We start from the raw sequence: 23,227 nt of genomic DNA on the forward strand, positions 1-23,227 counted from the left end.
CTAAAGTGGAACCAGAACAACAGAACCAGGTTGCTATTTCTCCGAAACGTGACATTGTCAAGTCGACAGCTGTTGTCAAGTGGTCCGACACGCAGTTTCCTGTGCAGTTTTCTCAGCTGAGCATGAACACTAACCTGAACGATGCTCCTGACAATTGGCTGTGCAGTGACTCTCGTGAGGAACAGCACCTGAGGGACCTTGCTTGGCAACGCCAGCACTCTGAGTGTTCTAGGTTTGTTGAGCATTTTGATGAATGTAAATATACTTGTCAGTTGCTAACTCTTGGAACTTTTGGCAGTTTTGATTCACTGAATGATTAGGTATCTTTTATTTTTCTTAGTTAGAACAATTTTTTTGGTATATGTATTGCTTTGTTTACAATTCATTGATCAGTGTGTATGTGCATGCACATGCGTGAATGTGTGGCTAAGCATGTGTGATTGTGCATGACAGTTTGTATGAGTGTGTATGTTTGCTTGATTTGACAAGTGTCTGGCTACTGTTACGTTCAACTGATGACATGATGTTACTTCCATCATTCTAGATCTCTATTACCAGTATACAGCCATGCTCAGCTTGTTAGGATAGCAGTCAGCAGAGAGCTGTCATTCATAGTTTTGGGCGCCTTGAGCATTGTATGGTACTACATAAATTTCCATTATTATATTATCATTGTATTATTGTTTATTATTGAAAATATTGTCTCATTTCCAATGGCTATAGATCAAGGCTGTCACTCAGTATATAGATTATGAGATAACAGTATGAACATGCTTCAAACAGAATAACTAATATGAAATTAAATGATTGAATATTATTAAGGATTGGATTATGATATCTTCACTGGCTGGTTCACACTGTGTCATTTCGTGTTATTTTTCAGTTTTGCGATGGCACACTGCTACCCTGACTATGCTGGAGAGGTGGATGTTGTGTCAGAAGCAGAGGTAAACATTATTCATATTCGTCAGATGGTCAGAGGTTGTTCATCCATTAGACGTAGTTATGTTGTACTGCTGTTATGCGCCACAGGAGCCCAGTACATCCGTCTTCTGCGTTGTTGTTTTTTTTTGTCTGAGTTTCCCTCTCAAAGGTGATATGCCAGCCAAGACTGAAGAGCATCACCTGCCCTTATTTTTCCTCAGGGTTGTCTCCTGAAACTTTTCCTTTAAGGGGATACATAGCTGCAAGTCAGCGGAGGTTTGGAATCGGGGGGTTTTCCTTCCCTTGGATGGACTGTCTCCCAAGGCTGATGAGTGCCATCTACCCAAAGTGACTGGTTTTAACTATTTAAAGTGCCAGTTACTTGCCTTGGCCCCTTCTGCTTTTCAGTGACACGTATGCCTTGTGAGCAGTGAGAGCTTATCCTCACTGCTCACCCCCAGCTTAACAGCCTTAGGAAGCCAGAGCATTGAGCAGAACACTGTGTATGTTCCATGGGCCTGCATTGTGGAATGTTGTGTAGCTGAAGAGGCTTTCACATTTTTGAAAGCGTTTGCACGAGTTCATTGATCGTGGGGACACATGCGACAGGGTGATGAAAGAAATGTGGGCATTTAGTGGTTTATATTATTTAAACTGATGAATGTAGATGTACATTTGTGACTGTGTGCCACAGGGCACACACACTCAGAAATATATATATACACTAGTATGTGAGCACACATGCATTGTCTTCTTTTTCTCTGGGTCACCCACAGATATACACACCCATGTATATACACTCAAAGGTGGTTAAAACTTGCAGTTGACATAACATTCTTATAAAGCTTACACTTGTACATGAAAATTTGAATATCCATATATGAATACAAAATGTGGTGCATAAAGAGAAACACACAAAGATGGATGCACAGGGACTCAGTCTGATAGGAATCCAGACACATATACATGCCCACTTGCATGCAAGCAGGGATTGGCTCAGACACATGAATACACACACTTTGACTTACCTTACACATGAAGAAAGGAACATGCACACAGAGTGACACAGACAAACATACGTCATGGAAACACAAACAGAATTCTCCAGTGCTCAGTCATAGGAGACCAGATGATCGCACTCAACCACCCCAACACACCCACAGTTGTATGCAAGCAAAGGTAAATATACAGACACATGGTGCATCATGCGCATGCATGCACACATATATACATTTCGGCAATGTTGTCTCTTCATTCTTTCATCATACTGTCTGCACGTACCACTCTCTTTCCTCTTATTGCCTGCCTCCCCTATCATTTCAAGTCTTCTTAAGTGAATCACACTCTGATGTTTAAGGGTTAGATGAATATTATGTTGTAAGTTACACTGCAGAATGTTATCCTTTGTCCATATCTTGTTAGTGTTCATGTTTTTGCATGATGTGTGTATGTGTTAATGTATTTTTATGTGCATGCATAACTTCATGAATTTACGTGGTGTGTGTTTGTGTATTGCTAGGTGTATGCACATATTCTTGATATCACATGACACATTTGTGTATCTGTGTTTATGTATATTTAAGAATGCACACTCATATTCATGAAAACAGAAGGTTGTAAACATTCTTTCTCATGTTGCTCTGCTGGTAGGTGTGATTCATGTGGTGTTGGTTAACTGGTTGGTTTGTTCAGAACATCAAGCGGCTGCTGAAGATTCCCTACGACAACTCCCATGCCAGCCTCATCGTGCACCGCGTGGGACGCACCCTCCTCCTGGACAACTTTGACATCCACAAGCATCTCCTACGTCAAGAATCGGTCAGTGGCTGTCCACTGTTAGAGTGATAATAATTATGATAAATATATATTTTACATTTCAAATGCAGCACTAACCCTACAGCTCCTGCACCAAAAATCGGTCAGTGGCTGTCCACTGTTAAAATGATAGTAATTTTGATAAATAGATATTTTACATTTTATTATATGGCGCTATCCCCCTACCAAAGTGCTGACCTTTCACATTCACAATTTTTTAGAGCTGCAAGAGTCAAATCATTGTCTCTGTAGTATGTGTTTTCTTTGGGCATGACAGAGTTGGCAGACATATAGTTTCAATGTCTACATCCACAACTTTGATGTGTCTTGTGTTGTTGACGTTTCAGCAGCATGTTTTAACTCTACTTCTGTAAACTGTGGTAAAAACTTCTATGGAACTAAACCAAAATCCAGTCCAACACACGCCTTGCTTAGTATTTGTTTTCCCTTTTTTTTTAAGTCCTTGCTTAGTATTTTTTAATGATTTTGTTTTGATCTGCTTCGCAAGTCAGCCAAAAGCTAACGTGAATCTTCAAACTTGTGACATCATAACCTTGTGCAAAATGGCTGCTTCCATGACTGCTGAAAGCATCAAATAATTATGAATAAAATTGTTTTTTTTCCCAAGATGCACATTATTTGCTTTCAGAAGTATTGGACAAGCTCTAACTACCTAAAATCTACTCATGTAAGCTGTAAGGCCAAACTACTTGATAGTGAAGCAGTGTCTGATATTTTGTGGCAGAGATTTCCAAAAACCAAGGGCCATAGAGTGTCTGTTATGTCTTTGTTAACTTTGTATGAGGCAGTTCCACAGGACTTCAAGACGCTTCCATCATACACCTGTACAAGCGCAAAGGAAATCATCAGGCCTGTGACAACCATCGTGGAATATCCCTGCCGTCTATCGCAGGCAAGACTGGCCAGAGTGCTACTCAACCGTCTCATAGCGCACCTTGAGCAAGGTTTCCTACCAGAGAGCCAGTGTGGCTTCCAGAAAGAACGCAGGACTATCGACATTGTGTTTGCTGCCAGGCAGCTCCAGGAGAAGTGTCAGGAACAGAACGCCAACCTTTACTCCACCTACGTCGATCTGACCAAGGCCTTCGATACTGTTAGCAGAGATGGCCTTTGGAGAATCATAAGTACAGATGTCCCAGGAAGTTCATCACCATCATACAGCAACTACACGATGGGATGCTGGCCCGAGTCCAAGACAACGGAGAGACTTCAGAACCATTCCCTGTCTCCAACGGAGTCAAGCAAGGGTGTGTTCTTGCCCCCACCCTGTTCAGTCTCATGTTTTCAGCCATGCTGACAGATGCCTTAAGAGACGCTGACGTAGGCATTGGCATCAGGTACTGCACAGATGGCTCACTCTTCAACCTCAGGAGGCTTCAAGCAAAAACCAAGGTGAGGACAGACACTGTCAACGACTTTCTGTTTGCTGATGATTGCGCTCTCAACGCTGCCTCTGAAGCTGACATGCAATACAGCGTCGACAAGTTCTCTGCTGCCTGTGACAAGTTTGGCCTCACAATCAGCACAAAGAAGACTGAGGTGATGCACCAGCCAGCTCCAGGAAAGCCTTACGTTGAACCAAACATCTTCATCAACGGCCAACGAATGAATGCGGTGGACATGTTCACATACCTGGGCAGTACACTCTCTCGCACAGTTGTCATCGACGACGAGGTGAATGCCAGACACACCAAAGCCAGCGCTGCCTTCGGCAGACTCCATAAGAAAGTTTGGAACAGGAGAGGCATCACCCTGGAGACGAAGCTCAAAGTATACAAGGCCATAGTTCTCACCACACTGCTCTATGGATGTGAATCATGGACAGGTCTACAAACGCCACGCCAAAAAGCTGAACCACTCAGTTCCACACCACCAGCCTCAGAAAACATCTCGGCATAAAGTGGCAAGAGAAGATCCCTGACACAGAGGTGCTCACTCCAGCAAACTTTCCCAGCATCTACACCATCTTGATGCAGGCCCAGCTGCGCTGGGCAGGCCATGTAGTTCGCATGCCAGACCACTGGCTCCCCAAGAAACTGCTGTACGGCAAACTCCAGCATGGCAAGCGCTCCCATGGAGGCCAAAAGAAGCGCTTCAAAGACACTCTGAAAGTTTCTCTGAAGGCCTTCAACATCAGCCACGACACATGGGAGCTGAATGCAATGGACAGACCAAAGTGGCGTTCAGCTGTCCACAAAGGCGCCAAATCCTGTGAGGCCAACAGAATCGCTGCAGCAGAGCAATGCAGACAGGCCACGAAAAGCAGTGCCAGCAAGTCCCCGACAACCGCCACCATCCCCTGTCCACACTGCGTCAGAATCTTCTGGGCGCGGATTGGCCTGACCAGTCATCTGCGCACCCACAGAGCCCAACCCACCCCCCCCCCAGGATGACTAGATGGCCCTCGTCGATCCTGACGGACAAACCACACATGTTGCTCTTGTCAAAATTTTGCTTATTGACAGGGAAATTATTTTTGTGTCTACTGCTAAGGAGAAATTATTAGTTAATGTGTGTTTGTGTGATTTTTTGTGTGTGTGCTCATGTTGGCTTAAATTTTTTTTTTTTTTTTTATCTCTCTTTTTGTTTGTATGGTGTGTGAAAGATGAATATATGTAATGTTTCAGTGCCCCTTGGGTCTTGTCTCAGTATTACAGCCCACCTTTACCCATAGTAAAAGTATCGTTTATTCATGTTCAATTGTTTTGTTTGCACAGGAAAACTGGACCTGGCTTAGGGAGTTTTTCAAAAACACTGTGGTAAAGAATGAAGATGAAATGGTGAGTTGGAGCTCTTAAAAATATTTTTTTTTTTACATTTTGTAGTTTGTATGCTAGTTTCTTTGTTGCTGTTTTTATAGACATCTTTCAAAATCAGATCTTTTTTTCAGCGATCATAGATTGGAATGTACTTTTGTTTTTTTTTGGGGGGGCTTGTATTCTTGCATTCAGGTCCATGCACGGAAATGAGTGTGTGTGTGTGTGTGTGTGTGTGCATACTTTGTAATTGACACATTCCATGTGATTTGTTTGTAAGTTTGGATTATTGTTCTTTTTATGTAAATTTTTGTCATAATTTGCCCCCCTCCTTCCCACTCCCCCCCCCCCCAACCCTCCCCATATTGATGTTGATTATAAGCGCTCTGGGCCTCTGTGCTAAGGAGGTAGAGCGCATTATAAATACCCATTATTATTATCATTATGATGATAAACAGGCATATGAAAACACCATATGAAAACTTTAAAGATATCTAAATAAATGCTTTGTAGGGATTTTCAAAATATATAAAATCAAGAAGAGTGTGCTTAACACAGAAATAAAGTAAACTCAATGCAACAAAAAGCAATGTTGTTCTGCAAGTATTATGAAGAGAAAGTGACATTTAAAAAAATGATTAAAAAAAAAAATGAAATGAAAATGGCGTTTTTTGTTGTTGTTTTTTTCAGGCTAATAGCATATCTTTTTTTTCTTTTTTCAGGCAAATAGCATATCTTTTTTTCTGTCAACTTTGTGAAATGTTTGCTGTCACTATTTTCAATATCAACTGCACACAAATTGATTTTTTTTTTTTCATTTTCAAGGAATTTCTTTGCACTGGGTTCAAATGCTTATCATATTATATCTGAGTGGGAGAGAGAGAGTTTGTGTGTGTGTGTGTGTAAAGTTTTGATGAAGATTAGCCAGTTTGGATGTTTTGGTTTGTTTTTATTCACAGAAATATGTACCCAGACAGGTGAAATCACAGGCTGTTCTTCAGAAAAGGCTAATGTTTTCCAAATTCTTGTACAAGAGGTAAGTGGATGTTCATTTTCTAAGACTTCTTACTCTGGTATTAAGATACATAGCTAAAGCTCCAAAACATCTTGAAAAGTGATCAGTTCAAAACAGTGCTACCTGTCCTGAGTTTAAATTCCCAGAAATAGAATCAACCTGACCCAGGTTTTTTCTTAACATGATCAGCATTTTTTTTTTTTTTTTACAAATTAGTCAGACTCCTGTATATTACTATAATACATGATGGATGTGACATTATTACATCCAGTTGAAATTGCAGAAGAAGGTGTATTATCACCCAGAAATCTAGTGCAGAGTTAGAAGTCATTGCATTCATATCAGGACTTCTGATAATCATAATGCATAAACAGGCATCGCTGACATTTTGAAAATGGACAGAATGCACTGCAGGTGGGTCTGTGGGATGTTAAAACAAACAAAAACCAACTCATGAAAAGAGTATAGGAGTTCAGCCTGACTCATGTGCTACAAAGGAGGGGTGCAATAGCCGAGTGATAAGTGTTCAAATTTCAGTCTGAGGGTGCAGGGATTGAATCCCAGTCATGGTGCAAGGTGGGTAAAAGGTGGAGATTTATCTGATATCCCAGGTCAACAGATGTGCAGACCTGATAGTCCCTGTACTGATACTACCCCCTTTGGTGTATACACATGCAGAAGATCAAATACGCATGTTGAAGATCCCGTAATCCATGTCAGCATTCGATGGGTTATAGAAATAAGAAAATACCCGGTATGAGCAATGTTTGTGTGGTGCTTTGAGCACACAACTAAGTGTGGAAATTGGGAGGGTGTGCAGGCCCGCTTTCGTCAAATTTTTGTTGGGGTTCCCTGGTTATTTTTAGAAAGAACCACATGAGCATTGATGTCTCTATTTCCTTTTTTACCAGGTCACCGAAAGGCTAAAATTTTGTTGTGGAAATTGCTGTTCTGACTCAAGGATTTTGAACATTTTTCGGTGACAATTGTTGCAAGTTTACAAGATATATTTGGTTTTATAATTACATTTTTTGTTTTAATCTATTATGTTTACTTTGAGTGTGTTTCTTGTCATATATGTGCCATTATGTTTTCAAACTGATTCATTTATGAACTCTGCTGAAAAGTTGTCTGAACAAAAGCAAAGTGCAAACTCAGAGAAGCCAGTTACGGGAGGGGGCTGTCCACGTCGTCATATGACCTACTTCTCACTGTGCGAGCGACAAAAAGTCGACCACGAAAGGGAGCTGCACACCCTTCCTAATGTTTAAGCATGTTGTATACTGTGAATCAAGTTGATTGGTTCATGCAGGCAGAACTGGAAAAAAAAAGGTGGCATCCATACATTGGACTTCTTGAGAGATGAATTATTTACTACATCAGATTCTGATTGTCTAATGTCACTCAAAGCTTACAAACAGCTATGCTTGTGTGCCAAAAATAGATATGATAATAAAAGAAAATGAAATCAAAATGTATCACATCTCAGTCACATGTAGTTTTTTTGTGTTTTTTTTTTTTTTTCTACTCTCTCTCTCTCCAATTGTGTATGAAATATTGATGGAGTCTGTGGAGTTTTTCTAATTTGTAGAAAAGTGTGATACTCTTGCACTAATATGTACATCTCTTCCATACTGGGACCAGTTTCTTATGATTAGTACATTATATAGAGTTTTTTGGTGTTGGTGGTTTTTTTTGTTTTTGTTGTTGTTGTTTTCTTTTGATCATTTTCCCCCTGCTATTTTTTTTTTTAATGTTTGTCAGTCATTAACGTTTATCATTTGTTGAATGTTTTTTTAATTCATTGTAGGATGTAATATTTGAAACTGAAAAAAAGAAAGAAAAAAAAGTTAATTGGTTCGTTGGTTCCTTGTTTGTGTGGCAGTCTTGTGGGGCACAGTGGGCAGGAGGTGGAGGTGTCTCAGGCTGACCTCCGCCACGTCTCCCCCTCCACCTCACCCTCCCCTGTCGTCCAGCACTTTGTCGCTGACCATCTGCCCGCCATTGATCAGGTGATGTGCTGAGTGCGTGTCCGGTGTGTGTCTTTGTGTGTGTTGCGTGTGTGTGTGTGTGTGTTTAGAGTGTTTCAGTGTGTGTGTGTGTATGTTTGTGCGAGTGTGTGTGTGTGTGTGTTTGTGTGTGTGTTGAGTGTCATTGCGTATGTGTGTTGAGTGTGTCATTGTGTGTGTTAATTGTGTATGCATGTGAGTGTGTCGAGTGTGTCAGTGTATGTATGTGTATTTGTGTTGAGATTGTCAGTGAGTGTGTTTGTTGGAAGGGCGCATATAATGGATGTGTGTGTATGTGTGTGTGTGTGTGTGTGTGTGTGCATGTTTGTGTGTGTGTGTGTGTGTGTGTGTTTGTGTCTGTGTCTGTCTGTCTTGTCTATGTTGATGTCAGAGTAAGTTTTGTATGCATTTTTCACACACACACCCTCCTACGCACACACTCACATTTGTTTTTTCTCTCTCTCTCTCTCTCCCCTCTCTTGCTGTCTCCCATACTCACACACATTCACTGTCTCACTGTTCTCTGTTGATGTTTGTGGTGACAGGTGAAGCTAGGTGAAGAGGGAGAGTTCCGGAGAGAGATGCTGTGGACGTTTGAGCACCTGCGCATGTTGATCGGCACCGACCTGCCCGTCTTCAGCGTTGGAGACCACCCCTGTGTCAGTGTCAGGCTCAGGTCGGTGGTGTCTTGTTTTCAAGGAGGTGTCAGAGTGCGCCGACAGTTCCAGATTCGCTACACTACATCTGCTGTATTTTGCTTTATATACATGTAGCTTTTTGATCTTTTGGTCCAACCTTTGTCATGTTGTGTTGAGTGTGTGTGTATTGGACTCAGCTGTGGGCTGAGATATTGTGTTTGGTGAGTGATGAGCCTGCACAATTAATTTCAAAATGGATGAATAAAGATGTGTTGGGGAAAAAAAACAAAAACAAGCAGATGCCTTCGCATCTACCCAACATGCTTATCAGCCCTTGAAAGCCTGTCCTAGGTTTGTGTAAAATGTTAACATAAAAATCAAATAAATTAATAGGACATGATAAAGAAATGAATAAATGCGTTGAAGGATAGTGAAGGGAAAGATGCATAGTTAAGGCAAAGATGCGTAAAAGGCAAAAGATACGAAATAAACACAAGAACAGAAATAGGTCACCCTCTGCGAATCCACTAAAATGTGCTTCTGCGGCGTGTTACACAAACTGGCCAAATGCTTTGGACGCTGCACACAGACTTTGGACTCTCAACTTTGGTCTGCAGTCTGGACAGACTTGAACACTGTCTCAGTGTCAGGTACAGGTTATATTGTCTTGCATTACTCTTTGTCACAACAAACTTTCCTGTGTGAAATTCCTCCGCCTGCTTTCCACAGGGAGAGTTCAGTTCAGTTCAGTTCAGTTCGGTTCAGTTTGGTTACTCAAGGAGGCATCATTGTATTCGGACAAATCCATATATGCTACACCACATCTGCTAAGCAGATGCCTGACCAGCAGCGTAACCCAATGCGCTTCATCCGGCCTTGAGGGGAAAAAAGAAGTGCATAAACAAATAAATGGATGCATCATTACATTAATGAATGAATAAACAAATAAATAGATAAATAAATAAAATGGATAACATAAAAAAGTAAGCAGATAGATAATGAGATAAAATGAAATGCAGGGGGAGGGGGTGGGGGGGATATTTCAACAAATATGTTAGTAGTGAACAGACAAGTGAACCCACTGAAAAAAGTGAAATTATGTCCCTTTGTGCTGGATTGTCAGTACCCCCAGTTATGCATGGATTACATCTCAGAAGAACACTTACTGGCTGTAATGTGTGTACCAGATGCTTGTTCTGATATTCAGTAAACACCAAAAAACGATCTATGCAGTGTTTTATGGGGAAAAGTTATTTCTTAGAAAGAAATGATTATTTTATCAATTTTTCCCTTACTAAATACCCATAAACCCAAATTATTTTGGTATCACAGCATAGCCGAGGGTATCAGGAAAAAACATGCAAAAAATGGTATGGATGTCTAGATAAATGAATGAGCAGTGAACAGATTAGTGACCCTACCGAAAAATGCAAAAATTCACCCCAGCACACAGCAGTACAAAAAAGCTATTATATTCTATATATGACTGTGTGGGGATGTTGCAGGGATTCCTCCCAGCCCATCAACGTGGTCACAGGCCTGGACTACTGGCTGGACAACCTCATGTGCAATGTGCCAGAGGTGGCCATGTGTTACCATGACGGCGGCTTTGTGCAGGTCAGTTCGGGTGTGGATGAGAGGGTTTTTGAATCGTACAGACGGGCGCAATAGCCGAGTGGTTAAAGCGTTGGACTTTCAATCTGAGGGTCCCGGGTTCGAATCACGGTGACGGCGCCTGGTGGGTAAAGGGTGGAGATTTTTACGATCTCCCAGGTCAACATATGTGCAGACCTACTAGTGCCTGAACCCCCTTCGTGTGTATATGCAAGCACAAGATCAAATACGCACGTTAAAGATCCTGTAATCCATGTCAGCGTTCGGTGGGTTATGGAAACAAGAACATACCCAGCATGCACACCCCTGAAAACGGAGTATGGCTGCCTACATGGCGGGGTAAAAACGATCATACACGTAAAAGCCCACTCGTGTGCATACGAGTGAACGCAGAAGAAGAAGAAGAATCGTACAGATTTTTGTGTTGGCTGAAAGCAAAACCCACACTTCTGTCTTCCGCAATAAACTGGCAATAAACTTTTCCCAGGCAAAATTCTAAGAAAACCCTACTTTGATAGTAAAACAATTACACTTGCAGGCAGAAAAAAAGAGTTGGCGCTGCACTGTACTCTGAATGTGTGAAGATAGAAATGCTGTAACAGCAATGTGCTAGTGGTATTGGTCAGAACTAGGAAGAGAGTGTCCACAGTTCGAGTCCTGTATGTGGACCACAGTCTTTGATCCCTCTTCCACTGGACTTTGAGCATTGGTCTGGGTGCTGGTCTGTCAGATGAGATAAATTACAGAGCAGCATGGTCGTAGTTCACGTAAAAGCACGCGCAGCCACTAAAGGATTTTCCCAGGCAAAATTCTAAGAAACCCTACTTTGATAGCAAATACTCACACTTGCTGGCAGAAAAAAAGGGTTGGCGCTGCTCTGTACTCTGTAACGACACGCTCTCCCTGGAGAGAGCAGCCTGAATTTCACACAGAGAAATGTTTTCTGACAAAATATTGCACAATAGAATACAATACAGAGCAATCCAATCCAATCCGATACAGTACAGTACAGTATTTTATAGTACAGTACAGTGCAATATAATGCAGTACAAACCAAACCAATCCAAACCAATACAGTACAAACCAAACCAATACGACACGACACAACACGACACGACACGACCAACACAACCAACACAACAAATGAACAACAAACTGTGACTGTTCCATGACCAGAAATACGAGCTGATCAAGACGGAGGACATCCCCAAACTGCCCAACTCAGGGTTCAACACCCACGAGGTCAAGGACATCGCCACCAACATCCTCTCCTTCCTCCGCAACAGCGCCACCAAGGAGGGACACACCTACTGGCTCTACAAGTGTGAGTCACCAGTGGAGGGGTGCAGGGGGGTGTATGTTTGTGTGTGTCTGAGTGTATATGTTTGTATGTGTGCATACAAATGTGTGTGTGTGTGCACGCCACCAAGTAGGGACACACCTGCTGGCTCTACAAGTGTCTTGGTATGTGTGTTTATATGTGTTTGTGCATGCATACAATTATTTTTCTTCTTCATTCGTGGACTTGTATGTCCACGAGTGGGCTTTTACATGCATGACCGTTTTTACCCCGCCCTGTAGGCAGCAATACTCTGTTTTGGGGGATGTGCATGTGAGTATGTTCTCTTTTCCTTAACCCACTGAACGTTGGCATGGATCACAGGAAATTTAACATGTGTATTTGATGATCTGCTTGTGTATAAACATGAAGAGGGTTCTGGCACAAGCAGGTCTGCACATATGTTGACTTGAGAGATCAGAAAAATCTCCACCCTTAACCCACCAGGTGCCGTTAGCACATACAGTTGTGTGTGTGTGTGTGTGTGTGTGTGTGTGTGCTCCACCCAAGGAGGGACAGACCTACTGGCTCTAAAAGTGTGTCACCTCTCGGGGGGGGGGGGGGGGTGCATGCGTTTGTAGGGAGGTGGTGTGTGAGAGTGCTTGTGTGTGTGTATGTGCATGTGTGTGTTTGTATGCATATAAATGTTACACACACAACGCACACAAAGCCCCTCCCTCTTCACCCCCTCCATGCTGTGGTCATGGGGGATGAGGGTGGGGGTGGGGGGTCCGGGAGTTGTGTGTGTTTGTGTGTGCTTGGGTGTCAATGTAAATTGCAGATATGAATAATCACAGGAAACAAGGCACAGAATACACACACACACACACACACACACATAGCAAACACCATCCCACAAGCACACACACACGCGCGCGACAAGAATACTCCTGTGAAAGGGAGGGGGGTGGGAGGGGACACAAGGGGGAGTGAGAGGGTGGGAGGAGACAAAGCAATACGTCCGTGGGTTTCTTTTTTTTCAGGTAACCGCTCTGATGTGGTGAAGCTGTACGACCTGACCACGCTGTGCGACAAGAGCCTGCCCAACCAGGGCTCAAACCCCTTCACCATCCCCGTGGCCATGCTGCTGTACCGCGTGGGCCGCAAGATGCACCTGGCCGGCCGCTCACCTGGCCAGGTGCCGCAGATCAAGGCCCTGCTGCACACCTGTCTGCAGCTTCTGGATGAGACGGAGCATGCCGAGGTGAGGGGGAGTGGAGGGTGGTGGGTTGGGGAGGGGGGGTACATGTGTGTGGATTTGATTGAGTGGTTGTCTTTTTGTATGTGTGTGTATGTGAGCATCAGAACCCAGCTGCACACCTCTGTACACCAGGATCAAACCTGGGGTAGGTTGCATCAGCGAACTTGGCATCACTAAGTTTGCTTATGGTTCAGGAATGTTCCTAACTCTACAGCAAATTTTATATACTTAGGAACATATGAACATTCTTATCGCTCAGTAAACTTGGTGCTGCAAAGGTCACCTCATGCGACCCGGCTCTGGTACGCTTGGTGAGGAGGGGGAGGAAGTTTATGTGTGTGTGAGAGTGTGTGTTGGGGAATGGGGGGCGGGGGGAGTGTGAGAGTGTATGTCTTTGTTTGCGTGTGTGTTTGTGAGAGTGTGTGTGTGTATGAGTGGGTGAATATGTGAGCATGTATGTAAGTGTGTGTGTGAGTACTCTGTGTGTGTGTTTTGTGGCGGGTTGGGGGGGCTGGTTGGGTGTGTGTGTGTATGTGTGAGTGTGCATGTGCGTGTGTAAATGTTTGTGTGTATGAATGTGTATGTGTGTGTGTGAATGAAAGACTGAACGTGTGTGTGTTTGCTTAGGAATATTATGTTCTTCTGTGTTTGTGTGTGTGCTTGATTGTGAAATTCTGGGGGGTGAAATTTTGTTCTTATAGAGAGAGGACATTTTTTAACAAGTGCAATGAATTGCATTTTCAGCTTGTGGTGGCTTGTTTAAACTAATACATTTTTTTTTGTGTGTTCAAAAACATATCTTGTTTTGTGTTTTTTGATTGTTGTTTTTTGTTTGTTGTGTTTTTTTTGTTTGGGGGGTGGGGGTGGGGGGTCTTGTTTGTTGTTTTTGATTTTTTGGTCTTTTTTTTCCAACTTTGAAGGTTTGGTTGTCAAGACAAGCACTGACATGAATGACAGATATACTGTATTACCCTTGTGCCTGATCTCCTTTCCTTTCTTTTTCCTTTCATGTGCTGCAGGACTAATACTGACAGTGTTTTCAGCCTTGCGTAGTCTGCTGGGCAATAAACAGCAATGATAAATAAGTAGATAAATGATTAAAAAAGAATGTAATTGTCTGTCCATTCCAGGTGTGCACATCATCCTACTACCTGCTGTCAGACCTGTACATCCCTGACAGCTGCATCAGGAACGTGTGGATTGAGGACCAGCCTGAGGACCCGGTGTGTGGGGGAGTGGGGGAGGGGTGTGTGGGTGTTAAAACTCTCTGTGTGAGGGGGTGGGTGGGGGTGCGTGTATATGGGTGTGGGTGTGTGTTGCATGCCTTAAGTGTGTGTGTGTGTGTGCTTGTGCTTGTGTGCAGTCGTGTGTGCTGTGAAATGTTTTACTTCGTAAGCATCCACAGCTCATTGAAAGATATTTTGTGGTAGAACACAACTGTTAGTATCATTAAGAATTAGTAGTAGTAGTATGTGTAAGACAGATCTCACCTACAGCTTTGTTTTTTCAAAGCATCCCACATGGGGATTCTGGGGGCTTCTTCAGTTAAAAGTATTATTCCCGTCTCCTGCTGACCTGGGAGATCAGAAAGATATTCACCCTTACCCCACCAGATACTCTGATTGTGACCAGGATTTGAACCCAGGACATTCAGATTGAAAGCTCAACGCTTTAACCTCTCAGCTGTTGAGTTAGTTTATTGCAGGAGATGAAAGCAATTCATGTGAAGAGTTAAGTCAGGAAACTGTTTTTTCTCTTCTTTTTTCTCTCTTTTTTTTTGTTTTTTGTTTATATGGAAAACAATTTGCCTCCTGGCAACCTAACATCCATGGTTCCCTGTGGACTGCTGATGCTGGGACTGCGACAGACAAACCTGGGTGTGGCTGTGTAGGGGGACTCGGAATGAGCGGCATGGAGCAATGCCACTGAAATGGTGCAGACGATAGGGCAACTAAAAAAAAAAAAAGACAGTTGTAACTAACCTGTGACTGAAGGCTGGACATCAGTTGTGTGATGAGTTCCAGAGCTCGGAGGAGGAGGGTGAGGAGGAGAGGTCAGAGTTCAGCGTGTCGGTGAAGGACCTGATGGCGGCTCCCCGAGGGAACCTGCAGGCACCACGCCGAGTCAACCTGGAGGGCATCACTGGCACACCTGACGAACGCTGCAAGGATGGTCTGCAGTGCATCCGCAAGGTAGGGGCGTGTTGCGTTGTGTTATGGCATATTGTGGTGTATTGTATTGTGTTGTGTTGTATTGTGGTGTATTGTGTTCTGGAGGGCATCACCGGCACTCTTGATGAATGCTGCAAGGACGGCCTGCAGTGATTCAACAAAGTAGGGAGGTGTTGTATTGTATTGTGTTGTGCTGTATCATGTTTGTTGTGTTGTGTTGTGTTCTTTTGTATTGTGGTATAGTATGTTGTGTTGTGTTGTGGAGGGCATCACTGGCACCTCTGACAGAACGCTGCAAGGATGGTCTGCAATGCATCCGCAAGGTAGGAGCCTGCTGTGTTGTGTTGTGTTGTGTTGTATTGTGTTATGCAGGGCATCACTGGCACCCCTGACAGAACGCTGCAAGGATGGTCTGCAGTGCATCCGCAAGGTAGGGGGCATGTTGTTGGGGAATTAACTCCCTTGGCCACTGCAGCCTGGTGAAATGGAAAGGGAAGTCAGTGTGGTGTGTTAATTTGAAGTGCAAAGAACTGCATCTTGTGTACGTTTTAAGTGGTGTCACTGATTTTCCTGTGAAAGCAATTAATGCAGTCCCAAGAGGAAACTCTCCCCATCCCCTCCGCCGCCTCCCAATCCCACAATCCATCCATCAGACTTCCCGGGAACTAGGTTTAGTTTCTTTCCTAATTTATGGTGGGCCTGATTCTGTGTCTGGCAGGACTGGGCGTTGCCTTGCCTCCTTGTGGAGGGGTGAGGGTATGAGTGGGCTGGATGGGAGAGAGGGGGGACAGATACTGCACCTGGTAACAACCCCCACCATCTCACAACCCCTGTGCCCCCAACCTATCACCTGCATTATTTACTGTTCTGTTGTTGTTATTGTTCCAGAATGTAAAATGAAGACAGGGGGAACATGGTTTTAGTTTCACTGCTTTCAAAACTGGGAACTCCTTGCCATCCAGTTTGCATTAAACTTCAGCTCAAAGTGAATTTAAAATCAATCTCAAGCAGTCAGTTTGGTATAATGTTGCAGGCTGTGCATGTGTGTGTGTATGTGTAAATCATTATTATTACGAATGTGATGATGATGGTGATGACCGCAGGGTCTGAGCTGCCTTGGGCGGGACCTGCAGATGAAGACGCTGCAGAGCCAACGGAGCAACAGCAACATTGTGGAGGAGCAGCGCACGTGCAAGTCCAGCGAGGCCATCCCCCTCAGGTGGTTTTCTACTTTTATATTATATAATCTAACTCTTTTGCTGCTGTTGGTGACTTCAGTTGACTGGACAGTGCACTGCCAAAGGCGACCTAAGTTGACATCAAAGGGTCATGCAGAGATGCCATTTGTTATGATTTCGCCATATTTTGTTACGCTCAATCGCAGTTTGTTCCGACGTTACGCTAACGTCAAAATTGTTCTGATGAGTTAATTTTCGACTACATAGCATGGTCACAGGCTTTCCTGTTGTAACGTTACCCAGTCGCTCTAGACCTATCGATCACGAGGCCAGGGTAGTCGCTGTTAACAGTTACAAACAGCCTCCAGTAGCAGTTACACCATGTTGCAGGTAGGCCAAAGCGTTTGTATGCCTTGTAAATAGAATGTACGTTTCCAGATGTGGCACAGAGTCCGAGTGTTCCTACCAAATTCAGAATGTTCCAATCAAGTTTTCTGATTGTTCCTGTTGACACTTGACAGGGGTTGACATTTCTGGTCATGTTAAGTGGATCCTTTTTCATAACGTAACAAAGCTTGACAGCTGCAGCCAGCTTCCTTCGCAGTAGAATGCTGACTAACCTTCATCTCCAGGCCCAGTTTGAAGGGGACAAGTCCGTTATATTGTCCCTACATGAGCCGAAGCCTGTGACGTAGAGCTTTGAGTTTAAAAAATTTGGCGCTGCGGAGTGTTTTTCACACTAAAACTTGGCAGTGAAAGGGTATAAGACGCACCTGTTTCAACTTCACCTTGCATGATGCACACAAATGAGTGCCTGTTTGTGTTGTTAGGAGGGAGGGTGTGACTGCTTTTAAATTTTGCAGCTGGAAATGTAGATTTTTTGTGTTTTTTTTATTGTATTGTGATGTATGTGACCGGTACTAAGAGTTGGAAGTTGTGTATTGTGATATGGGGGAATAGTTTAAGTATTGTGATAGGATTTTTAATTAAGTATCGTGATATAATATGGCATTATTTAGGCTTTTTCATGTGATATATGTTATCAGTGTGTGTAGTCTGTGATGAGTGTGTGTGTGATGAGTGTGTGTGTGTATGTATATGTGTGTGTCAGTGTGCATAAATTTGTGCTTGAGCATTTGGTTGACTATGTAAAGGGTTAATGCATATAAGTTTTTTCCACTTTAGTGTCTTAAATGCATGTTTTAACCCCTTGAGTGCCATAGCATGTATCACCTATGTGCATAGTGACATCACTGATGAAGTCATCAGAAGAAGGGAAATAACTCTGGGAGGCTGAACATTCACATTGTTTATCTAGAGTGGTATATTTCCAGACTTTTTCTCAGTTTGGCCTTATTGTTTTGGATATTGTGTTTTTTTTATGACTTGAAACACCACTTTCTATATTGTTTTTCCCCCAGGCACTGAAGGGGTTAATTGGAACGCAATTGAGCATGATTTACATTGAAAGAGCACTTTATCTTCTTCTTCGTTTGTGGGCTGCAACACCCACGTTCACTCTCGTATGTACATGAGTGGGCTTTTACATGTATGACCTGTTTTACCCGTCCATGTAGGCAATCGCACTCCGTAGTCGGGGTGAGGGCTTTATGAATTAAGGTACCGTTGTCATCATCACTAGGTACGAACCTCTGCGCCCCGCTGCCACGGCCCCTGAGGCTCCCCAGTCAACAATGCTGATCCAGCGGAGCAGCGTGTGGCCGGGGGGGATGGGGGACAGCTGGCACAAGCTGAGCAAGGCCCTGCTGCTGAGGAAGGCAGCCATGGCCAACTACGTGCTGGCCTCAGAGTTCCTGGCCAACAAGCAGCCCGGGATGGCCCTCAAGCACATCCGCTACGCCCTGCACTGCTTTGGTGAGTTTGTGGGTGGTTGGGGGGGGTGGAGTGCGTGGTGTTTGTGTGTGTGTAGGTGTGGTGTGTGTGTGTGTGAGCACCTACACATACATACGGACGCATGCACACACACACACATACTACACACACACACACATATGCGTGCGTGCATGCACATAGCACACACACTACACACACACACACATGAACACAAAACATAACACACAACACAACACAGGAACATTCAATGTCACACATGTGAAAATGTTTAAGTACCCTACTACTTCTACACACACACACACACACACACTCTCTCTCTCTCACACACACACACACACACACACACACACACACACACAGATATGATATGATACGATTTTTTTCCCTTTTTTCCTGTGACATTGACAAGCGTTTCACATTGATGGTAAAACAGATTAGCTGACAGCTTCTTTATAACAACACCGTGCCCTCACAAAGAAGAAAGGAAAAGCATGTATATGTATGACAGTGTGTGTGGGCTTTGACTCCCACGCTCATTCGTATGCACGAGTGTGGGCTTTTATGTCCGTTCTTACCCCCACCATGTTGGCAGTCACTCCGTTTTTGGGTGGAGGCACTAGTGATGTGGTTGTTGTAGTTGTTCGAGGTGGGTTCTATCTTCGATACAGCATTTTCCACAAGAGGGTAAGGAAGAACAAGAGGGGGAGGAAAAGGGAATGAACACCTCGCACAAGGTCGTTTTACAGAGTTTCTTTATTCTGATCTCGTCAGTACGTCAATGCATGACAATGCATGTCAATGCGCGACAACGCGCGACAATACGCAACAATGCGCGAACCTCTCATCAGTGTGACAACAGGCCAAACATTGAAACACTAGGACCCGTCCGGTCCAGCCGATTCTCACGCTCTGGCTTACAGTTGCTGTGACGGGATCAGCTAAGCTATCCAGAACTGTACTCACTGACACTGAGGAACGATGATCACAATAAAATCATATTCATAAGAAACACGCAATTGCTTCCCCTAGCATCACAAGCACTAACACGCAATTGCTTCCCCTAGCATCACAAGCAACAACATGCACGCGCAATCTCAACCACACATTCATTCAAAGTGCCACAAAAATAAATGCTATTACATGGTGTGTTGTGGTGTCTCGTGAGCGGTGTGCCTGAAGAATGACATGTTGTGACGTGTTGTGGTGTCAAGAGTCCATGGCGTGCCTGAAGCCGTCGAAGGAGGCGGACCAGATGCTGCTGATGCTGATCCTGAAGACGACATCAGAGGTGCGCCACCTGCTGGCCACGGGGGGCGGCTGTGAGGAGCAGCAGAGGGGCTACGACGACATGAGCGAGGAGGACGCCTTCATTCTGGACAGTGCGCAGAGCGTGCTGCCTGAGCCAGGTACTGTGCTGCACACACACACACACACACATAGACACAAACACACACACACACACACACACACACACATACACTCTTTGCATACACTTTACTCATACACACTGACACACACACACACAGACACGCATAGACACACATGCACATGCGCACATTCAATACACACAGAGAAAACATTCATAGGGACATGTTAGTTCTTGTATAAGCACACACGCACACACACTTACACATGCATGCCTGCACTGTATTTCAACGCTTTTTTCAGATCTTTCTTCTCTTTTCATTGTAATAGATGGCTGGATATAAAAAAAAAATTAAAAGATGCAGCTGTTGTCATTCTATGTACTATCAGAAAATAAGACTTTGACACACACATACACACGTACATGCACACACACACACACATAGAATCACCCACACACCCACACCCACACATTCACACTCCCCCCCCTCCACCCCCTCTCACTTTATCTCTATTACATTTACTTTTTTGTGGAATGTATGTGTGTGACTGTGTATTTGATGTATATATATGTGTGTTTCTCTTTTTTGTTGTCGGGGGTTTCAGAATACACAATTCTTTCTGATACGTCAGAAGCATGTCATTTTGATGCTGTCGCGTCTTTGTGTTGTGTGAAAGAGCTGGGGTAGGTCTACAAGTTGATGTACTGCCGAAAATCATGATACTTACTTTTTTGTGTGATGCATATACTGTGCGTGTTTCCCTTTTTTCGTTGTTGGGGTTTAGAATACACACATTCTTTCTGACACATCAGAAGCATGTCATTGACTCACTTGTGTAAACAAAGTGAGTCTATGTTTTAACCCGGTGTTTGGTTGTCTGTGTGTGTGTCTTTGTGTCCGTGGTAAACTTTAACATTGACATTTTCTCTGCAAATACTTTGTCAGTTGACACCAAATTAGGCATAAAAATAGGAAAAATTCAGTTCTTTCCAGTCATGTTGTTTAAAACAATATTACACCTCTGGGATGGGCACAAAAAAATAAAAAAGGAAGCCTAATTATATGCAAACTGCATTTACTGTTATATTTATATTTTTTGTATTCTCTAAACTTGGCACTTTGATCTGATATTCTGACCCAACAACAAGAGCAGTCATTATCGTTTTTTGTTCAAACAGGAACTTCTTTTGCTAAGCATGGAAGTTTTATTATTTTGCAAACGTTTTGGTGCAGGTAGTAAATAAGGGAAATTACTCTGTAATTAATGCTAGGGGACTTAATTCGAACCTGGTTAGGACTTTTTTTTTCTTTTTTCTTTTTTTTAACACGAAGCTTTATAATAACAAATACAGAACACATTTTAACAATTAGATTTTTTTTTTTTTAAGTGTATCACAAGTGAGTCTTGAAGGCCTTGCCTCTCTTGTTTTTATGTTGTCTTTGTGTTGTGTTGCAGAGCTGGGGTGGGTGTACAAGTGGACGACGAACCGGCGTGAGAACCTGGGTCTGGCCCTGCGCTGCCTGGAGGCCCTGAGAGACACAGCGCGCCGCCAGTCACAGACCTCCACTGTCCGCGACCTCATGGGCGACGTCACCAAGAAGATGGGTGCCCTCTGCAACGAGCTTGGCAAGATCTCCATGACGCAGGCTGAGACCTTGTTGAAGGACGGTGAGCTCTTCGTCGGCTTCATCTGTTTGCTGGTGGTGGTGGTGGTGTTGTGCCTCTTTTTTGTTCTTCTTTCGTGTTCTTCTTCTTCTTCTTTTTCTTCTTCTACTTCTACTTTCTCTTCTTCTTCTTTTTAATCTGCTGCTTCTTCTTTGGATTTTTGTTTTTGCTTTACTTCTTCTTCTACTTCTGCTTTTTTTTCAGTTTTTTTTTCCTTTCTGTTTTTTCTGTTTCTGCTGCTGCTGCTGCTTCTGCTTGTTGTCGTTGTTGTTGTTGTTGTTCTTCTTCTTCTTTGTCTTCGTTCTTCTTTCTTCCTCCTTCTTTCTTCTTCCTCTTCTTCTTCTTCTGCTGTTGCTGCTGCTTCTGCTTCTTTTTCTTCTTCTCTTTTGTTTTTAACCAAAGTGGATTTCAATAGCATCATAATTAATATTACATTGATGTGATGAAACATTGTGAAATATGCAAGATGTCTCAGATAACTGGAAGGCCACTCATGAAAAGTGAAGCAGCAGCAGCAGCCTCCCCCCCCCCCCTTCCCCCTTCCCGCAAAGCGAACACATATTTATGCTTATGTATTACAGATGGGACAGCAGCAGAGTGATAACCATATGATCAATGGCTTTCTCCACTGCAATGGGAATTCATTGACAGCTTATTTCTTTATTGAAGGACTATGACTGTTAAAAACTAGGTTGCAAGATTGCACTGGCTCTTAATACTGCAGGATTGGGGGCTAGCTGGCCTTTGGAGACCATCCCAGCACCAGCTGTCCTAAACTTGATCAAGACACTCTCCTCTGTAATCAAAAGATTCCAGCCCAGATAGTCGGAATACCAGTTGCTTCCAATTCAGTTCAGTTCAATTCAAAATACTTTATTGTCTGCTTCAACAAAAACATTTTAACATAAAGTGAAACATTCTTGTTTTATAAAAGGAAAATATTCATTAAGAAGATCATAACAATTTAAGACACAAATGAAATGAAAATAGACAAATAACCCATACACACTTCCCTTACAGCTATGCAGACATTAATCGTCATAAGAAAAGAAAATTAAGATAAATTTAACTTTAAGATATGAAATCACAGTTGTATGCATACATACGGAGTAAAAGACTATTGTTATCAGAACAAAAAACCAAAAAACAAATCACAGGCAAAGTAATAAAAACATTATTTGAGCAAATCATTATCACAGCAACAGCAGAGGGGGCAAATGACTTTCTGTACACATTCTTCTTTGCAAGAGGGATTTTACTTCGTCTGCCAGAAGGAAGTTTCTGAAAGACAGAGTTAAGTGGATGAGTGGAATCATTAAAAAATTTGGTGTGCTTTTCTGCAAAGAGCGGATTGGTACAGGGTGTTCATTTGTTGCTGGGGCCTGGTTACAATTTTGCTGGCCAGGTTTACAACTCGTCCTAATTTTGTCTTTAATTTGACAGTCAAATTACCAAACCAGGCGACAGTGCTGAAAGCCATGACACTTTCTATCAGGCTTCTGTACACCAGCCTAAGTATGTGTGGATTAACATTAAAACTTCTTAATTTTCGCAGTAAAAAGAGTTTCTGGTGCGCTTTCTTGGCAGTGGCATCGACATGTTCATTGAATGTGAGATTGTGGTCAACTATAGTCCCTAGTAGATATTTAAAACTGTCCA

At 43.1% G+C, this 23,227-nt stretch overlaps 1 protein-coding gene across 2 annotated transcripts in view; it reads left to right on the top strand.

Annotated features, from left to right (window-relative positions):
• LOC143293509 (erythroid differentiation-related factor 1-like) overlaps positions 1 to 23,227 on the top strand; it is a 39,320-nt gene that overhangs the window by 1,922 nt on the left and 14,171 nt on the right. The window contains exons 2-17 of one of the 2 annotated variants that reach the window (XM_076604411.1): positions 1 to 232; positions 884 to 947; positions 2,617 to 2,742; positions 5,478 to 5,540; positions 6,476 to 6,552; positions 8,417 to 8,543; positions 9,086 to 9,216; positions 10,684 to 10,795; positions 11,969 to 12,116; positions 13,115 to 13,335; positions 14,463 to 14,555; positions 15,357 to 15,524; positions 16,607 to 16,722; positions 18,324 to 18,556; positions 19,747 to 19,941; positions 21,359 to 21,571. The exon at positions 1 to 232 is cut by the window's left edge and continues 19 nt beyond it. In XM_076604411.1, coding sequence (XP_076460526.1) covers positions 1 to 232; positions 884 to 947; positions 2,617 to 2,742; positions 5,478 to 5,540; positions 6,476 to 6,552; positions 8,417 to 8,543; positions 9,086 to 9,216; positions 10,684 to 10,795; positions 11,969 to 12,116; positions 13,115 to 13,335; positions 14,463 to 14,555; positions 15,357 to 15,524; positions 16,607 to 16,722; positions 18,324 to 18,556; positions 19,747 to 19,941; positions 21,359 to 21,571 — 2,319 coding nt within the window. The remainder of the gene's footprint in view (positions 233 to 883; positions 948 to 2,616; positions 2,743 to 5,477; positions 5,541 to 6,475; positions 6,553 to 8,416; positions 8,544 to 9,085; positions 9,217 to 10,683; positions 10,796 to 11,968; positions 12,117 to 13,114; positions 13,336 to 14,462; positions 14,556 to 15,356; positions 15,525 to 16,606; positions 16,723 to 18,323; positions 18,557 to 19,746; positions 19,942 to 21,358; positions 21,572 to 23,227) is intronic. The other variant, XM_076604412.1, reaches the window with a different exon arrangement.

This window comes from Babylonia areolata, chromosome 19, assembly GCF_041734735.1.
Source record: "Babylonia areolata isolate BAREFJ2019XMU chromosome 19, ASM4173473v1, whole genome shotgun sequence".
Lineage (NCBI taxonomy): Eukaryota > Metazoa > Mollusca > Gastropoda > Neogastropoda > Buccinidae > Babylonia > Babylonia areolata.